At 39.8% G+C, this 16,618-nt stretch overlaps 2 protein-coding genes across 2 annotated transcripts; both read right to left on the bottom strand.

Moving 5' to 3' along the window:
- Positions 1 to 1,459: 1,459 nt before the first annotated feature.
- Positions 1,460 to 5,548, bottom strand: eif1ad (eukaryotic translation initiation factor 1A domain containing). The gene is made up of 5 exons (XM_083915814.1): positions 5,408 to 5,548; positions 4,736 to 4,854; positions 3,632 to 3,740; positions 2,610 to 2,718; positions 1,460 to 2,370 (listed from the first exon to the last, which is right to left on the bottom strand). Exons 2-5 carry the CDS (start codon positions 4,820 to 4,822, stop codon positions 2,148 to 2,150), a joined length of 528 nt encoding a protein of 175 aa, XP_083771940.1. The 5' UTR covers positions 4,823 to 4,854; positions 5,408 to 5,548; the 3' UTR covers positions 1,460 to 2,147.
- Positions 5,549 to 6,865: 1,317 nt separating this feature from the next.
- ctsf (cathepsin F) lies at positions 6,866 to 16,068 on the bottom strand. The gene is made up of 14 exons (XM_083915227.1): positions 15,689 to 16,068; positions 14,549 to 14,659; positions 13,824 to 13,905; positions 12,712 to 12,773; positions 12,238 to 12,310; positions 10,883 to 10,996; positions 10,575 to 10,723; positions 10,176 to 10,272; positions 9,938 to 10,018; positions 9,617 to 9,736; positions 9,266 to 9,330; positions 8,246 to 8,336; positions 7,732 to 7,790; positions 6,866 to 7,561 (listed from the first exon to the last, which is right to left on the bottom strand). The coding sequence occupies exons 1-14, from the start codon at positions 15,932 to 15,934 to the stop codon at positions 7,487 to 7,489; spliced, it is 1,425 nt and encodes a 474-aa protein (XP_083771353.1). The 5' UTR covers positions 15,935 to 16,068; the 3' UTR covers positions 6,866 to 7,486.
- Positions 16,069 to 16,618: the final 550 nt, after the last annotated feature.

Consider the following 16,618-nt stretch of genomic DNA (forward strand, 5'->3'; position numbering starts at 1 on the left):
TACACATTGTTGTGTTGTTTGTTCATGTATGTGTTAATCCAACTTCAGTGACTCTCAGATGAAGGACCAACATGACATTCCTGTTTGCTCTCTTTATGTCGGTGCCTGTATACCATGTTCACCTGACTGTCAGCCTTACCTGTCAACAGGACAGATTGCTTTAGGCTTGACAAGGGAACACATCTTTACTCACATTAATTGTGACTTTCTAGATCCAATATTCTGAGAGAGCTGTTAATCTTTATTGTTTCCTGTGATATAAGCTGAAAACAGGGCCATTGGATAACTAGCTTTGCTCATCAAAACAGATGAGTATTCAGTGAGTGTGAGAGTCTCCACTTAAAACAGGTAAGCACAGAAAGCTGCTCACTCTTGATTCATATTTCAGCACTCTAAGAGAAGACGATCTCTTCTTTGCCATCTGGCAAAGAAACAAGGAGAGCTGCCAGATAAATAGGGTGTGTACAAAAAATTAAGTAAATTGTCACCAGGCTCAAGATCAACACCAATTACTGGAAGGTATCTGATAGTGTTCTCAAATTTTTGCTCTTTTTTTTGCCTTACAAAATAAAGGTTTTTTAAAAATGCCTTAGATTAAAAACACAACATGCTAGTACAGCAGTGGTATGGCCACAGATGATATTCTATCAAATTCTGAACAATAGAGAATAACATTTCACAATAAATAAAGCATTAATAAATTGTCCTCTAATTTTAAACTCTAGTATATCATATATTGTTTTTGTTTTTAGCTACACATCAGTAGGCTATATAGAGTAAATCAAATTGTCCCTTTTTATCAGCGGCAAGGTGATATTTACATTATTCTATCATTTATAATCTAATGATATAATATTCTGTATAAAAACTTTTACTTTTTGTACTTTAAGTAAATTTAATGTAGTTTAGCTAATGTTCAGACAGGAAGGCTGTCCCTCATGATATCTTGCGTATCTGTCATATATTTTAGTGTCCTCAGCCAATCAGGCTGTGGCTGTTAAAAGTTTAAAAGCTGTCTCTCTGTGCTGTCAGCCGTCATCAGGTGGTGGCAAACACCCACCTCCTCCCCACTCACCTCAAAGTCTTCAGCAGCACCTCTCGTTCCTGCTCTACCTTTGGCTTCACTACCCTTTTAACATGATTTCTCAATGGGGTCTAAACGCCAAAGACTCTCATTCAATCATATTATTTGCCCTGCACTTTTAATAAAATCTTACTTTCACATCTTAAACTGGAATCATTAAGTCTCTCCTGATTTAAATAGTTTTGCACTTTTACTTAAGCAACATTTTGAATTCAGGACTTTTACTACAGTGGGGAATTATTACTTTAATTTAAGTAAAAGCTCTGAGAACCTCTTCCACTGTGGATATTTGAATAAATGAATGTTGTGAAAATCAGTATTATCTTTGAGTTATTTTTTATTCACTGTAAAAATTCAGAATGTAGTAATGAATGATTTGCAGATATCAGCAGCCGGTTACACATGCCAACAGGTAAACTTAAAGCAATGACTGGCAGTATAGATATACTGCCCACTGGTTTTATGTTAAATATTGTGAGCTCAGCTTTTAGGAAATTATGTGTAATACATGTTGGAGGAAATGTGTTTAGTTTCATATCCATGCATGTGTGACTTCGGCACAACTGTTTCTAGAAGAGACAGTTCTTTGGATGTGAAATAAAAAGACAAACTTTATTTACAAGGAGTAGATGATTCATCCTTGAAGATGTGGAGAGGATGGTGTCAAGTCAAGTGATGAAAAAAACTGCTCAAGTATTAATCTAAGACCAAACCAGAATAAGCAACTGGGTAAGGAATGTCAGAAAAAGATGAGGTACAAAAGGAGTCACAACGGCCTACATATATTCAATTGAAACTTGTGCATTTTGATCTTTCGATGCTTATGACAAAGAAAATCACCCAAGCTACCAGCAGCCTTCATTTATAAATCAAATCACTACAATCAGCACTACAAGGAGCTCTGTAAAAGAATGGGAACATTCCAGCTAGTTATGACAATATCCCTCAGGGGACCTATACAACTGGAAAGATGTATACATTCTCACCACACCCCTTAAACTAACAACTGCGGCGGCACACTGTCTCCTGATATTCACAACAACACAAGTCCTCAATGCTGCCACTACAAAGGATTTACTGTCCTTTCCGCTTTGTCATCATCTTCTTCCTCGCTGTCCTCCTCCTCACTCTCACTGTAATGGTAGTTACAGCGGTTGGTGTTCACAAAGAGGTCACTCTCATCATCTTCAGAGTCACTCAGTTCCTCATCTTTCTCCTCCGTCTCCTCTTCCTGCTGTTTTTCTGTCTTGTCCTGCTCTGAAGACTCTTCCGTAAACCCCTCTGGCCTGGAGGAAGTCAAGGAAAAAACACAATACACTCAGTAAATAAGAATTTGGTTGTGTGATGGATGTCTTGTTTGTGTGTTTGTGTGTGTGTGTGTGTGTGTGTGTGTGTGTGTGTGTGTGTGTGTGTGTGTGTGTGTGTGTGTGTGTGTGTGTGTGTGTGTGTGTGTGTGTGTGTGTGTGTGTGTGTGTGTGTGTGTGTGTGTGTGTGTGTGTGTGTGTGTGTGTGTGTTCCAACCCACCAAAGCTGTTGTTTTTGCAGGTATTGAATTTGATCTTTGTAGAGAATGAAACTGATCTCTGCCTTCACCTTCTCTCCTTCCTCAATGGGATCAACAATCACGTAGTCACCTAGGGGATCATAAAGGAGAAATATAGAAATAGGGATGGGAATTATGTAAGATTTTATTGATACAAATGCTGTTAGTGATTCTGCTAATCGGTCTGACTCTTCCTAATCTTCTTCTTCTAATTCCTTTATTGATTACTGATCCATTTTCTGTGTGGAAAAAGTAGACCTACACGGGTTTTAAGCGACAGCACAACAGTTTTATTATTACTGGGTCTGAACACAGTACAGATGCTGCTTGGGGGTGGGAAGCAGTGGTACTCGTGTGTGGAATGTCAAAACTGCAATCAGTTATTGATTCCCATCACTATGTATGAACTGTAAACCCAAAAATAAAGGTCATTATAAACAAAGTAAAATAGAGATTTTTTACCGTTTAGTATTTACTAATGTGTCGTCACACTGGTGATTGATATTGGCCCCTTCTACTGATATGTCAACATCTTTTCCCTTGAAAAATCACCAACTACCAAGCTCTCAAAACAGCATTATTTTAAAGCTGCAGACCAATAGACATTGTAAAAGCACATGAAAACACTATAAATGTTCAAAAATGTATTGCTATCACAAGAGCCAAAAATTAAAAGATCAACTGATAATATGTTGGAGTGCATTTTAGAGACTAAATGAAATGAAAGATCCAGCTGCAGACATCAATACAGAGAATATTTAACGTCTAAAGTACACATTCTGATATTCACAACATTTCTGATAAATAAAAGATAATACTGCATGTGATACGCTGCCACCTTAACCTTTTTTGAGTCCTGGGTTATATTTAAAAGATATCATGTTGAGTTATTGATATCTAGTAGCATGATTGAGCCCTTTTTATGAGTGGCTCCTCCTGGCAAACTGAACTGTCTCTGTAATAATCAATAATATTGAATCTACACATCCCACTTCGTCACTTACCTCTTTTGATCCAGATGTTCTTGCGGAACTTGGTGGGCATGCTCACCAGGAAAGTCTCCCCCTCTGCTGTGACAGTTTCATGGAGGTTGTTACCACGGCTACCAGTAACCTACAAGAGGACGGAAACAGAGGGGGGTATGACTTGCTGTATGCTGTAATGTGGGTGGGTGTTTACCGAAAGAGGTGCCACTTGCCAGACGGCGAGGCAGGCAACTGCTTGGGGCCCAAGGCCAATAGATGCCCCCGTGGGCTGACAGACTTTAAACTACAGCAGTGACAATGCGCAAAGCAGGGCTTCCCTAAGGGAGCCCCACCTGACTCCACCCACTCCTTTAAGTTTTTAGACTTGTTTTACTCCTGTTGCAAGTGACGTGCATGATTTAGTTTAAACTAACCCATAATGGTGATGAACGCAGGTTCGAGGGCACCCATGTGAAATGAATGAATGGGCCCCAACCAGGTCCCCAGGACAGGGCTCTTGCCGTATGCCACTATGGGCTCAGCAGCCAAGCCCGGTATTGCAGCACTTGCCTGTTTGTGTGGCGGTCCTGTGTCCAGAAGCACATTGGCCCATTCACTCCCATACATGCAGGGAAGTTCAGATAAGGGAAGAGGCTCATAATTATCTTGAGACCCTCTGCTAAAAAAAATGTAGGTGGGCATAATTAAAGACCCTACCAAAATGGAGTTATAGGCAGGAGAAGGAGGGTGTGATGCTAAAAAGAGCAGCAGCTTAGGCCCCTGTCTCTGTAGAGCCCAATGCAAGGCTCCAGCAGAGGCACAACTCTTGCTCAAACTTTTTCTACATTGTGTCTGATGTTTTCTATTGTTTTTCGTGTTGTTTCGTGCTTGGCGCACGGATATGGACTCAGGGACTTGAAGAGTTCTACATTCGGCAAGTCCTGCCAGGTTCACAAGAACCAAAAATGGCGGCGTCCTTAAGGGAGTCTGCACCACTGAGTAGCTTTCCATAGGACTGAATGGGTTCCATTTTTTTTTATCCCCTGTCCATTCTTTTCTGTGTCCATGCTCTCAACAGACTCTAGAAGCACCTCTGTTTACATCGGTATGTTCAAATCAATGCAGTCAGCACACACAGCTCACCTTCACAATCTGCTGGTTTTCTGTGGGCGTGACAAAGTCCCCAAGAAGCTCCTTGACAACGTGTTTACGTTTGGTGGCCTGTGACATCTCAAATGGTGAGCTTCAGGCTCCTTCTCCAGCTGAAAGAAGAGGAGAGTGGACAAACGGAGACGATAAACTGAAACTTTCATTTGATAAAACACAAGATGAATATAATGTAGTAAGTAAAGTATTATAGTAATTCATCAAGTTAATGTAAAGACTAAGGTTAGCTGAGCTCAGACGAATATTGTTTTTTTTTATTCAGGCAGATAGTATACCTAAAACACATCATATAATACAATGGGAAGACAAGACACATCGACAGCATAAAAAGTATTCAAAGAAAAAAAGGGTAAATAATAATAATAATAATAATAATAATAATAGCCAAACGGAAAGACAAAATAAAAATACATAATTAATAGTAGGTAGGACCCACACACAAATGAGTTAGTGAACGTAAGCTAAGCCACTTCTAGTAAATGAAGTTAACTACAGTGATTACGATGGTTGGACGCATGGAAACGCTTCAAATTCCCTTAACACTATGCTACTTTAGTGCGCGTTTACACATTAAACGAGTGATTTACCTGACTAGGCTAACCTTAGCTATCTCAAAACTCCAGCCGAGTTAGCAGGTTACATAACTACCTTGAAAGCGGAAGAGTGATTCTGTCTTTTCAAAGCTGTGTTGGCGGGTTGCTTGACAGAGGCTTAAAATACACTCTTAAGATAGGACACGTTGAAGTATTTTATCAGAAGAGCCCAACAAACACGCGTTCCTGTTTTCTGACGACACCAAATGTTACACTTCCGGTGTCAAGTGGTCTACCCTTTTCAAAATAAAGTTCAGCGTCTATTTTCTTATTTCTGCAGGCTAAAGGGAATTACACTTAACATGTCAGATGAAGAGGTGGGCACTCGAATGCAACGTTGTCATTTCAGGATCAATTACTGTTTTCTTCCTGACTTTCATTTTGTTCCTTGAAATATGCTGCTCCACTCTGGTGTAGTTTTTCCGTGGCAGTGCCGTTGCATTGTGGGAAATGGAGTTTTGATTGCTCTCCGTTTAAGAAACATTAAAGATCTCTCGCATTCATTGTTGCCAACCTGTTCTCACATACTTAACAACATAATATACAACACAACATGGGTATGACATCTTTTTATTATTAAAGGTTGAATATGAGGGGTATAGAATGAAAGTATTGCTTTTCCATAGAAAATTTATATTTAGTCTGAATTCATATTTTATTTTATTTTTTTACAGGTTTGACAATGACTTTCTGTAATGTTCTGTTTACATTTTACTAGCTATTAAGCGGCCAGCATTGCAGGTTGCCAGGGTTGTCTGTTGTTTGGTGCAGCTACTGTAGGCTGGCACTGGGGAAATGGACTTTGCCGATCCTGCAGCTGAGTGACCGGAGACGAGCAAAAACCAGAGTCAATATAGACCGAGCATTCGCTCCATGGACTGAGAGAAAGGAGTTAAAAGGCATTAAAACGCACGCCCAAATGGCTACAGTTAAGGTAAGCTAACTTTCATGTTTACTTAGCTGTAACAGCTAAAGTAATGGCTAAAGTAATGGCTTACGATAACAGTCAGTCAAACCCCTCTAACACTTGTTTTTATGGTGCGATTTGTCCGAGTGGACGGGTTCAAACAGGCTCAAACAGACTCCGGTCTACTGTAGCCTACTGGACCGGGTCTGACGAACATGGCAACGCCAGTGCTTTTAATTAGTTTCTGTTGTTGCGACTACGATCTTGAGACACTAGATGGCGGAGTTCTGCTCATTCTACATATTCAACCTTTAATGTCACATTTCAAACATCAGCTATTTTTTCTTTAGGCCAATTTATTGTTAAATGTTTATAAGCAAACCACAAACAAATTCATTCTCCATAATAGCAGTGCAGGCTTAAAATGTGTATTACTTTTTACCAGTCACTATGGCACGTTGGTATTTTGATGTTCATTGTGGTTTATGAATTGCCATATATAGACAGTCTAATCTAATTCACAGTGAAATCTTATGTATTTTTAATTGATAAAATTTTATTCTGTCATTCCAGTGCATATAAGAAAAGACCACCATACACAAAGAATACGATTCCACACTTTTTAATTCAACCTTCATTAGTTTCTCACTGTCTTACAGCAGTTTTTACAATTGCATTGGAGTTATGTATTAATGTGCAGACCAATATAAAGGTAAAACCCCCATGTTTCAAAAGCCCTCTCAAATTCTACATAGCATTAGCACGGGCACAGGTAACAGAACATTCAAGAAAACTCACAAGACAGAAGTCTAACTACAATTAGTTGGTTAATTCTGGGCTCAGTGACTCTGAGGAAAGATGAGTTGAAACAGACACTGCCTACGAAAAGCAATCATGACCTGCAGGGCCAAGGGAATTAAATGCACACATAAAGTCTACTTTAAAATTACTATAAATTCCTCAGCAAAGCAAGCTTTATTAGAGCTGGTAAGTTTTTAGTAAACTGACACAATGTGTGAAGTATGAGGGAATACTTGTCTGGTTTAACGGAAAAGTAACATCAGTAGGACTTTACGTTTGCATGACTGTAATCATCAATGCATTCTCGATAGAATGTTTGTGTGAGTAGTGTGATATGATGGTGTGTGTGTGTGGGTGTGGGTGTGTGTGTGTGTGTGTGTGTGTGTGTGTGTGTGTGTGTGTGTGTGTGAACGTGGTGTTAGTGCTTTAGTTGACTACGGCAGAGGAGCACATCTTGTTGATCCCACATGCATTGGACCCCCTGTATAAGTAGTAGTAACCCTGTAAGAGAGAAAGTAAAAGTGGGGACTGGTTTATTCTTATTGTACTGTCAAGTCAAAAAAATGTGGTGAGATCTTTAATTTTAAAATCATAATGTATTATATTTTCAATAAGAATAAAGTATTATTTAAAAAAATAATCTTCGTCACTAATCCACAAAGACTTTTTACCTGTTCTCCATAATCCTCTCCCCAGCTGTTTTTGATGGCCCAGAACGGGATACTTTTACCTGAAAGTATGGAAACATTAGAGTATTAGAGCTGAAAATACAATTTCATTTCTTTCACATTTGCTGAAACTTTCACTTTATCCCGACAGCACAATGAGACAGACACTCTGTGTCGTTCTATCTCTATCTCTGTGTGATCTTAATGGCACGAGAACCAATCAGAGCCGAGCAGTCTCTGATGCAGCTTCATAACTGCTCTGAACTCTGATCAAACTGTGAGACAAACTAGCTTGGCTGGACAAACTTTCTCAATTTACAGCTAAACGGTACACTAAAATATGTTTCTGAAAACATTTTATTTATATGATATTTATATAATTCATTATTTCACCAGGGCTGCCTGAATTCACAGTTTTCAGAGCAGTCATGATCTGGTTCTGAGTGGTTGTTTTTCTTTGGGCATATTGAAAACTAGCAGATGGCACTATGAGCACACAAAGAGAACGAACACTTACGTTCTCCGTATCCCACCAGCAGCACAGCATGGTCTATCATCCAGGGGTTGCAGAAGATCTTCAAAGGGTGAGACACACCCTTCCTATAGAACTACAGGAGTTTAAAGGACAAAATAAATTAATAATATTAATTTATGTTTAAATAGGGTTGTATGCTAAATTATCACATTCTAAAAAAATATGAAGCATGATTGGGCCTTATTATAGGTTTATAGTGGCTTATTTTACTGTCAGTACATGAAATAAAAAAACATGCTTTACAAAGTGTTGTGTGCCATGGTATTTTGCCCTGTTAAAGATTATTAGTTGTGGGTTATAAGTTAAAACCGTTAGTGAAGAGGGGTACGCAGCTTACATAGTCCCCTCTCAATATGCTCACAGCGTGCCCCAAACATAGCGCTCTTTTGCAGCGATACATTATATATTTTGATGCCTATTGATGAGTAGCAGCAACTGTTTCATCTATTAACTGGTATGGCAGTATATATAGTAGGATGGAAATGTGGGTAGGCCAGGAGATCTGGTGGTCCTCTGCATTTCTAACAGAGTAGATGTAATTTCCTGTATTCTGGTTCCTTTTAACAGGGTTTCTCATAACAGGTCAGATGTGGATTTAGTCAACCTGACCATCACTATCACTGGCATCATTACTCTCCACATAAATATTTAGGGCACCATTTCATTACAAAAGGCGGCATTATTATATATATGGCATAGGTATGAGACGTGTGTGTTTGTAAACAAATCCATTAGCGGTGCTCTTGTGTATGTGTGCATGTGTTATACAGCATGAGAATCTGCCTAGGTGTAAAGTCGCGGTGAAAACGAGGTGTGGAATTTAATTTATTTTGGAATTCTTTCTTATGATTAAGAAGCACTGACAGAGCACAGAATGAACAGGCATTGTAATCATTGTAAAAACATGGTAATGGTGAGGGGGTCTGAACGTAGAATTTCATTATAATAATAGCTGCAACACCCGTGGATTCAGTCATTGCTGTGGTGGTCAAAACAGCTTACCTGCATGGCAAAGGCATTCAGTGCAACAGAGATTGGTCCATTCTCTGCCAGCCAAGCTGCAATTTCTGAGGATAGAATTTAAAAAAGAGTCAATTTAACAGCTCTTTTTTGTAGTTACGATTAAAAAAAAAAAAGCAAAATCTCCACTACATATTTGTCTTTGAAATAGGAAATGACAAATCATGTACTAATGTCATTCTTACTGTTCATGCATTAAATTTAATTGGGTGACATTCAGATAAAAAAAAAGCTTCTTGTGCATGTTAGTGATATTTTCTGTTGACGCGTCACAATCAGTGCTGTGTCTTCCTTTCCTTCTTCGTTCCCTCTCTATTCGCTCAGCCCACTCACCCTTCTCGTCTTTGGACAGCTCGAGAGAGCTGTTGATGTAGGCGGCCACCTTCATGGTGGTGAAGTCGCAACTCTGCTTCTGCCCGGTGTAGGAGTAGTCAGTCTCTGTCTCCAAACCACCTAAGAACACATGAAGGATGAATATAAGAAGATTAAAGCTTAATACACTGAGCGTCAGCATAAATCACATGGATGCTTTTGCAGGCTGCTAAGAGTTAATAAATATGTAATATCCAGGGTTAAAAAATTTGTTATTGGAAGGTGAAATTTTTTTTTAAAAAGTTACACATATCACTTGGCCTCCGCCCATGTCTTTCTTACCCAGCTTCTCAATAGCTTCATAAGCATTTGACGGGAGCCCTCCCCTGCACGCCTGGTCCAGCCCGTCACAGTCAACCAGCTCTGTGAGGGACCAATCAATGAATCAATCATGAGACAAGTTATTGAACTATTGTATCATCTGTGTGTGTGTGTGTGTGTGTGTGTGTGTGTGTGTGTGTGTGTGTGTGTGTGTGTGTGTGTGTGTGTGTGTGTGTGTGTGTGTGTGTGTGCGTTTTACCTTGTTCAGAGAGGGACAGCAGTGTCCCATTTTTCAGGAACCACTGGCCTTCAATGTTGCCTGTCACAGAAAATGCCCAGCAGGATCCACACATACCCTGCAAGACACACACACACACACACACACACACACACACACACACACACACACACACACACACACACACACACACACACACACACACACACACACACACACACACACACACACACACACACACACACACACACACACACACACACACACACACACACACACACACACACACACACACACACACACACACACACACACACACACACACACAAATCCTACCTTGAGTTTCTCACACACGTTAGCATGAAATGGGCAGGGGGTATTTGGGCTAACAGTCCTAAAATTAAATCTGTTTGTTGGCACCTGGTTCTTAATTGAACTGACGGCTCCATGATCCCGCCAATCCCAGCTGGCTGGGGCGGGGCCTCGGGCAGGAGAGGCTGGTTTCATTGGTCGATGAAGAGTCCACTGACTCAGTAGGGGGTTCAAGTATGTAGAGCGAAACTCTTCCTCTGGAGAAACGTCAAAGGAGAGCAGTCAAACTTTTGTGTTACTTAAAAGCATTTGTGAAGAAAAGCTGATGCAACAAACGGAAAGCAGAAGGTGCATTACCTCATGGAAACTGTGTGGAAATACAAGAAAGGCAAATGCACACGCATGCTGACACGTACCAGTTAGGTCGCTGAACTTAGTGACTCCATACTCCGCTGACCCTTGATCCAAAGACTGGAGCTTCTCAGCAGTTTTCAGGTTCTCGTGGAAGATGCTCAGGCGATGATCTGCCTCTGCAGGGTCAAAGGTCAAATCATTACATTTAAAAAAGTGATTTGACGTGGCAAAAGAGTTTTACTGCCCTGTTTATTTATTTATGTTTACATTTTATGCGCTAGTTGACTCAGCAGATGTTTTTAGTAGGTGTGTTGAGATAGTCTCTGTTGTAGTGATTTTTAGACTCCTCATTTTATCCATAATTATACATTATATACAAGTATTTTACACCAAAAAGCAAAAAGAAAAGCACCAAAAATCATTTATGTATCACTCCAGCCTTGAGTCTCTTTTATCAAATAACCAGTCAGTCCTTATCTAATCTTTTATTGATTATCTACTATCTGACATAAACAGTTCCTCTGTCTACAACTGTTAATGTTTTTATTAATTGAAAGGGTATCCATGTTCATGTGATTAATGCCATGGTTATGCGTGTTGCATTTAATTCTAAATGTTCTGAATCAATGGGGGATATTTAGCCTGATGTTTAGGTTTTCATAGAGGAAGAATGTCTTTCAGTGTTGTTATGAGTAGGGAGTAAGTACATAAAGGGTTCAGGATGCCTTGACAGGACTCCAACACATTATGCACCTCACTATGTTTGGTGTGTATACTGGAGATCAAAATTAGAGAACAAAGTATTAATACCTGATTTATTCTGAAATACTGTTATTTGTATTGTTCATTATTTGATTGAAGATCTGCTGTGGCTATACCACTGCTGTACCGGCATGGTTTTTAAATATCCAAGGCACTTCAACAAAAACATTTATTTTGTGAAAAAAACGACCAAATCTCTGGAAAATTGTTGGCAACAAAGTAATGTGTAAGAAACCCACTCCAGTTAGTGAACTGTGGAAGAGACTGAGTCAGAATGAACCAAGATCAAACCAGAGCAGTGTGAGAAACTAGTGATGTCCTGTGGGCGCAGATGTGCTGAAGTCATTTAAAGATGTGGCCTCTACACTTCCTGATCATTTCTGAATGAAAACATTATTTAAGTCTTCTCTTCTGACACAACGGTTACTGTTCTCTAATTTTGCTCACTGTTTTTTTTTTAACAAAAAAATAGTTTTTGTTGAAGTGCCTTGGTTATTTAAAAAAAAAAAAGGTACAGCAGCGGTATAGCCACAGCTGATATTCTATCAAATTCTGAACAGTAAAAAATAACAGTATTTCAGAATAAATCAAGCATTAATACTTTGTTCTCTAATTTGTCTCTCCAGTGTACAATAGATCCATGTCAATCACTCACCCTCCTGGCTGCTGTAGACCTTATTGTATTTAACCATGAATTCTTTGAACTGGCCCAACAGTTCCACAGACTCCTGTCAGATAAAGAGAAGAGAAACACGCAGAATCAACAACACAGAACACTGTCTGTCTGTCTGTCTGTCTGTCTGTCTGTCTGTCTGTCTGTCTGTCTGTCTGTCTGTCTGTCTGCCTGCCTGTCTGTCTGCCTGCCTGTCTGTGGCCAGTCACCCCATTAGCACCACAACTGTTCGAGATACAGTTATGAAATGTTACAGGCTTGTAGTTGACGTCAAAATGGAGGTTGGGTATAAAGATGGGTGTGGTCTGAGCAATGGTGTCAGAGGTAAGGGGAAGAGAGTAGTGAAAGAGCCATTGGCCCAGCACTTCATGCCCCAGGCCTCGTTTGTCATGGCAGCTGGTATGATCCCATTGCAAGATGTTCTCTAGTACATACAGAATAGGACATCATTTTTACCTCCAGAGGCTGGCTGGGGAAGGCATCCACAACCTTGTTGGTCTCTTCGGGTTGAGGTTCAACTGATAAGAAAGACATAGAGGACAACATGTCATGGGTTCAAAAATACATTCACTGAAAGTCAAATACATGGAAGCTGCAGGGTGATTTTTGACATGATTCTTTATTGCTTGTGCTTGTAATGAACCAGGTTAGTAAACATTACATAATCAAAGAGCAATGAAGGTCACATTTATCAATGTGCTTTTGGCAACATGCAAAGTTTAAGGCCAGAACAGAACAAGATGGTCAAAATGAAGGCAATGTTTGTACAAAGTATGTCCCCTGTGCCTTTGACCATGCACTCACTGACTGGTTAGTCTGCTTGACAAGATCAGTGACAATCAATAAAAATAGATCATTTGATTATCCGGGAATCCTTCATAATGGCGGTGTAACCCCCCTCCAAGATGATTTTCTGTATATATATTGTTTTAAAGGAGCTGTACTTCAAAACAGAGTTTTTCTGTTGTTTGTTTTTAAAAGCCAATCCAGTCCCATGTTCATGTTTGTGCAAGTGGCCGTTAAAGAATATTGGTATTTCACAAGTTTTTCTTTTTTTTTTTAACCACTTTGATAGAGCCACTGTCATCCTGGAAAACACTGCTGCTATTACTGAGGAAGCAAAGCATCATGGGATGACACTAAAACCACATGAAAAGTACATAAAATACCAGTTCAGAGGAACCCCAGTCACTCACTATGAACCATAGCTTAGTGTTTTTCAGATATACTTTGACCACAGGAGAGCTGGAACTGCAGGCCACAAGACTCTTGAACTGATGAGCTTTTCCACTACACTGTCACTGTCCTTTTACCGTATATACTTACTTACTGTTTTTATATGCGGGTTCACCTCTGTGAGTGTATATAATATACAGTATATATGTATTTATTCTTATTATGCACATACAGTACATTTACTACATACCTGTTTATATTCAGATTATTCATTTGCAGAAGGGAGCATGATTTTCATTGCCAACGCTCACAATAAATGACTTCAAACTAAGTTAAAAAAAAAACATGAATCTCAGATGTTTAATGATCAATTTGTTTATCTCCTGACTGACCTTTAAGCTGGCACTTCTGTTTGAGCAGAGTTGAAGTGCCCTGCCAGGGAACATCCCAAACTTCGAACACACACACCTCCGTCTGACATAAACAAAAACATACACAGGACAGCGATATTTTATATTATAAACAGTATCTCAACCTGATTATGTTGTATTATACAGAATACATTCAAAGCACTGAAAAGTGATTGAAAAAGCCCCCAAGAAAGGGGAACAATGTGTTTAGACCATCAGTTTTCTCCCCATATAAAGGGTTTTTTTAAAAATGGGAATAGGTCTCCATTACGAAGTCTAGAAGAGAAACAAAGAAACAATGAAAACATACGTCCATGGGTCAGTGTTGTGTATGCATGCATGTGGTCGTGAGGCATTAGAGCGCTTGGGGTTACTTCATGTCAAACTCAAGTCACAAGATCAGATGACTGGTGACACCGCTGCCGAACACACAGCACTACACTGCTGCAATAATAAATCGATGAACAATCAGATGTGCATTCCCCATTTTTGGAATATTACATAGCATACATTTAAGAAAACTCTGACAATGACCTACTTATTTTACCACCCCCTCTTTCTCACACACACACACACACACACACACACACACACACACACACACACACACACACACACACACACACACACACACACACACACACACACACACACACACACACACACACACACACACACACACACACATACACACACACAAATCCTACCTTGAGTTTCTCTAACTCGGGATAGAAGTCACATGTCCGGAGCATGGTGGATTTCTTACACTGAGTGTTACTCAGTTCCACTGTTATTGTGTAGCGTAAACCCTTAACCAGCTGGAAAACAGACAAACACACACATACAGTGGTCACTTTTGATTTACAAACAAAAAAAATGAACCTTAAACAAATTGTGTTAGCGTCTAGTACAGTGGTCATTTGATATGTGTGTAATGTGTACCGGTGTTTGAATGACACTTAGCCTGACTAAGCTTTTTTGTGAATGTATATTGACTTTGTTGTAGTATTTGGATGCTTCTTTTGCTGCACAGAGACTCTGGTGGATCTAGCCAATACTGCACAGTTGGATGCGTTGATAGCTGAGGCAAGTTGGTTGTAGTGTCAATAACCCAACGAAAAAACCTCTGGTCAAAATGAAAAGATGAACATATTGAGAAGCATATGTTGTCTATAACACTTCATGGTAGACTTTTTTCCGAAAGTGCCAGGATGCCAATAAAGTCAAAAGCTATGGAAAGTTAAAGACGAGTCTGTAAAAGGTGAAAATAAAAGTGTTCTCTTAAAAATCTATCAAGATACTACTGTTGGTTTACAAAGCACTTAATGGTTTAGGGCCAATATACGTTTTAGATCTTTTGCTTTTCTATGAACCATCTCCTCTCAGATCATCTCTGTGTCCCCAGAGTTCAAACTCAACATGGAGAGGCAGCGTTCAAGTCTCTTTTTTCTTTTGTTTCTTACCAGTGCTTTTAATGTTTTATGTAGAGCACTTTGAATGACCTTGTTGGAAGGTGCTGTACAAATAAAGTTGCCTCTTTCATTTTTATTGTATGCATACGAATTAATTGCGCAGTGACAGGATTATGCCATTATTTTGAAGGTAAATCAGCTTCCTTCCGGCCTCTGTTATCTAACAATCGGTAGCATAATGCAGCTTTAAATGCCCCAAACAAACGTACTGTTGTTTACCAAGCACAAATAGACATTACTGCGACGTCACAAATTGTCATATTATACATGTATAATATGTTAAGACAAAATAAGACGCTACAATACGAAGTAAACGTTAAAAGCTTGTTAAATTCACCGTCTCTGTTCATGTAAAGGGTAATGTTACCATGTTACCTGTTTGGTGGCGGAGAGGAGCCGGCTGACTTTGCGGAGGTGCATGGCGTTGGAGCCCCGGTTATAGCGCTCCTCGGCGAACGCCAGAGCCTTCTTCAGGCCGGGGTCGGACTCCTGCAGCCGGATAGGAGAGCCCGGAGGCCCGAACAGAGGCCGGTCAATGTCCTCACCGAGCCCGAGTACCGAGCCCATCACGGCGGCCGTGGCCAGCCACAGGATTACCGGACAGCGAAATCCGACCGCCATGGCTCCGGTGTGTTATCAGGAAGAAAAGGAGACCTGGGTCCAGTTCTGCGCAGTTAAATAAGAGGGGTGTTTATTTTCCTAGAAGATAAATCGATATTATCATCAGCAGTGGTTATACAAGGTGTAACGCACAGTGTTGCCAAACAAACTGGGTCGAGGGTGTGGGAGGAGACAGGGGTATTAATGGGCGGGGTGTGTTCAAGAAACATACAGTTAACATCGCACTCTCCTGACTCAACCACGTCTCTTATAAATCCGTAATAACCGGTTAACATATAACATAATAACATCACTACATATAAATGGGACGATCAGAATATAATTAATTACGTTTATTGTCAGTGCGTAGCGACTGTGCAACGACATTTCAGTGCGTCTGAGTCTGTGGTTCACAATAAAAGCGCAGTATAAAATATTTAAAAGACCAAAAAAAAATAAAAAATTAAACATTAACCCTCGTATTACCAGCAAGACCAGTGAATAACGTAAATACCTATATAGATTAGATATTGTACGTTATATTGCACACTCCAGCAGACACGTTTTTATATTGCACTACGAATTGTGTTGTGTTGTAATATAAAAAAAAGTGTTATTATTTGAGTTTAGATATTTAATGGCACACGGGCAGAAACTTAATTAGTATTACTTAATTAGTAATAAGTGCGAGTCTTCGGAGACCTG

This window comes from Echiichthys vipera, assembly GCF_963691815.1.
Source record: "Echiichthys vipera genome assembly, chromosome: 6".
NCBI classification, from domain to species: Eukaryota; Metazoa; Chordata; class Actinopteri; order Perciformes; family Trachinidae; genus Echiichthys; species Echiichthys vipera.

Bases quoted from the DNA above. Each gene is read 5' to 3' on its own strand.
- ctsf (XM_083915227.1), bottom strand. From the start codon at position 15,934: ATGGCGGTCGGATTTCGCTGTCCGGTAATCCTGTGGCTGGCCACGGCC. The intron at 9,737-9,937 runs GTAAGAAAGACA...ATGTGTTCTTAG, and splicing joins TGAAGCTATTGAGAAGCTGG to GTGGTTTGGAGACAGAGACT. The intron at 9,331-9,616 runs GTGAGTGGGCTG...TTCTATCCTCAG, and splicing joins GCTGTCCAAAGACGAGAAGG to AAATTGCAGCTTGGCTGGCA.
- eif1ad (XM_083915814.1), bottom strand. From the start codon at position 4,822: ATGTCACAGGCCACCAAACGTAAACACGTTGTCAAGGAGCTTCTTGGG. The intron at 2,719-3,631 runs GTAAGTGACGAA...ATGATCCCCTAG, and splicing joins GAACATCTGGATCAAAAGAG to GTGACTACGTGATTGTTGAT. The intron at 2,371-2,609 runs GTGGGTTGGAAC...GACTTCCTCCAG, and splicing joins CTGCAAAAACAACAGCTTTG to GCCAGAGGGGTTTACGGAAG.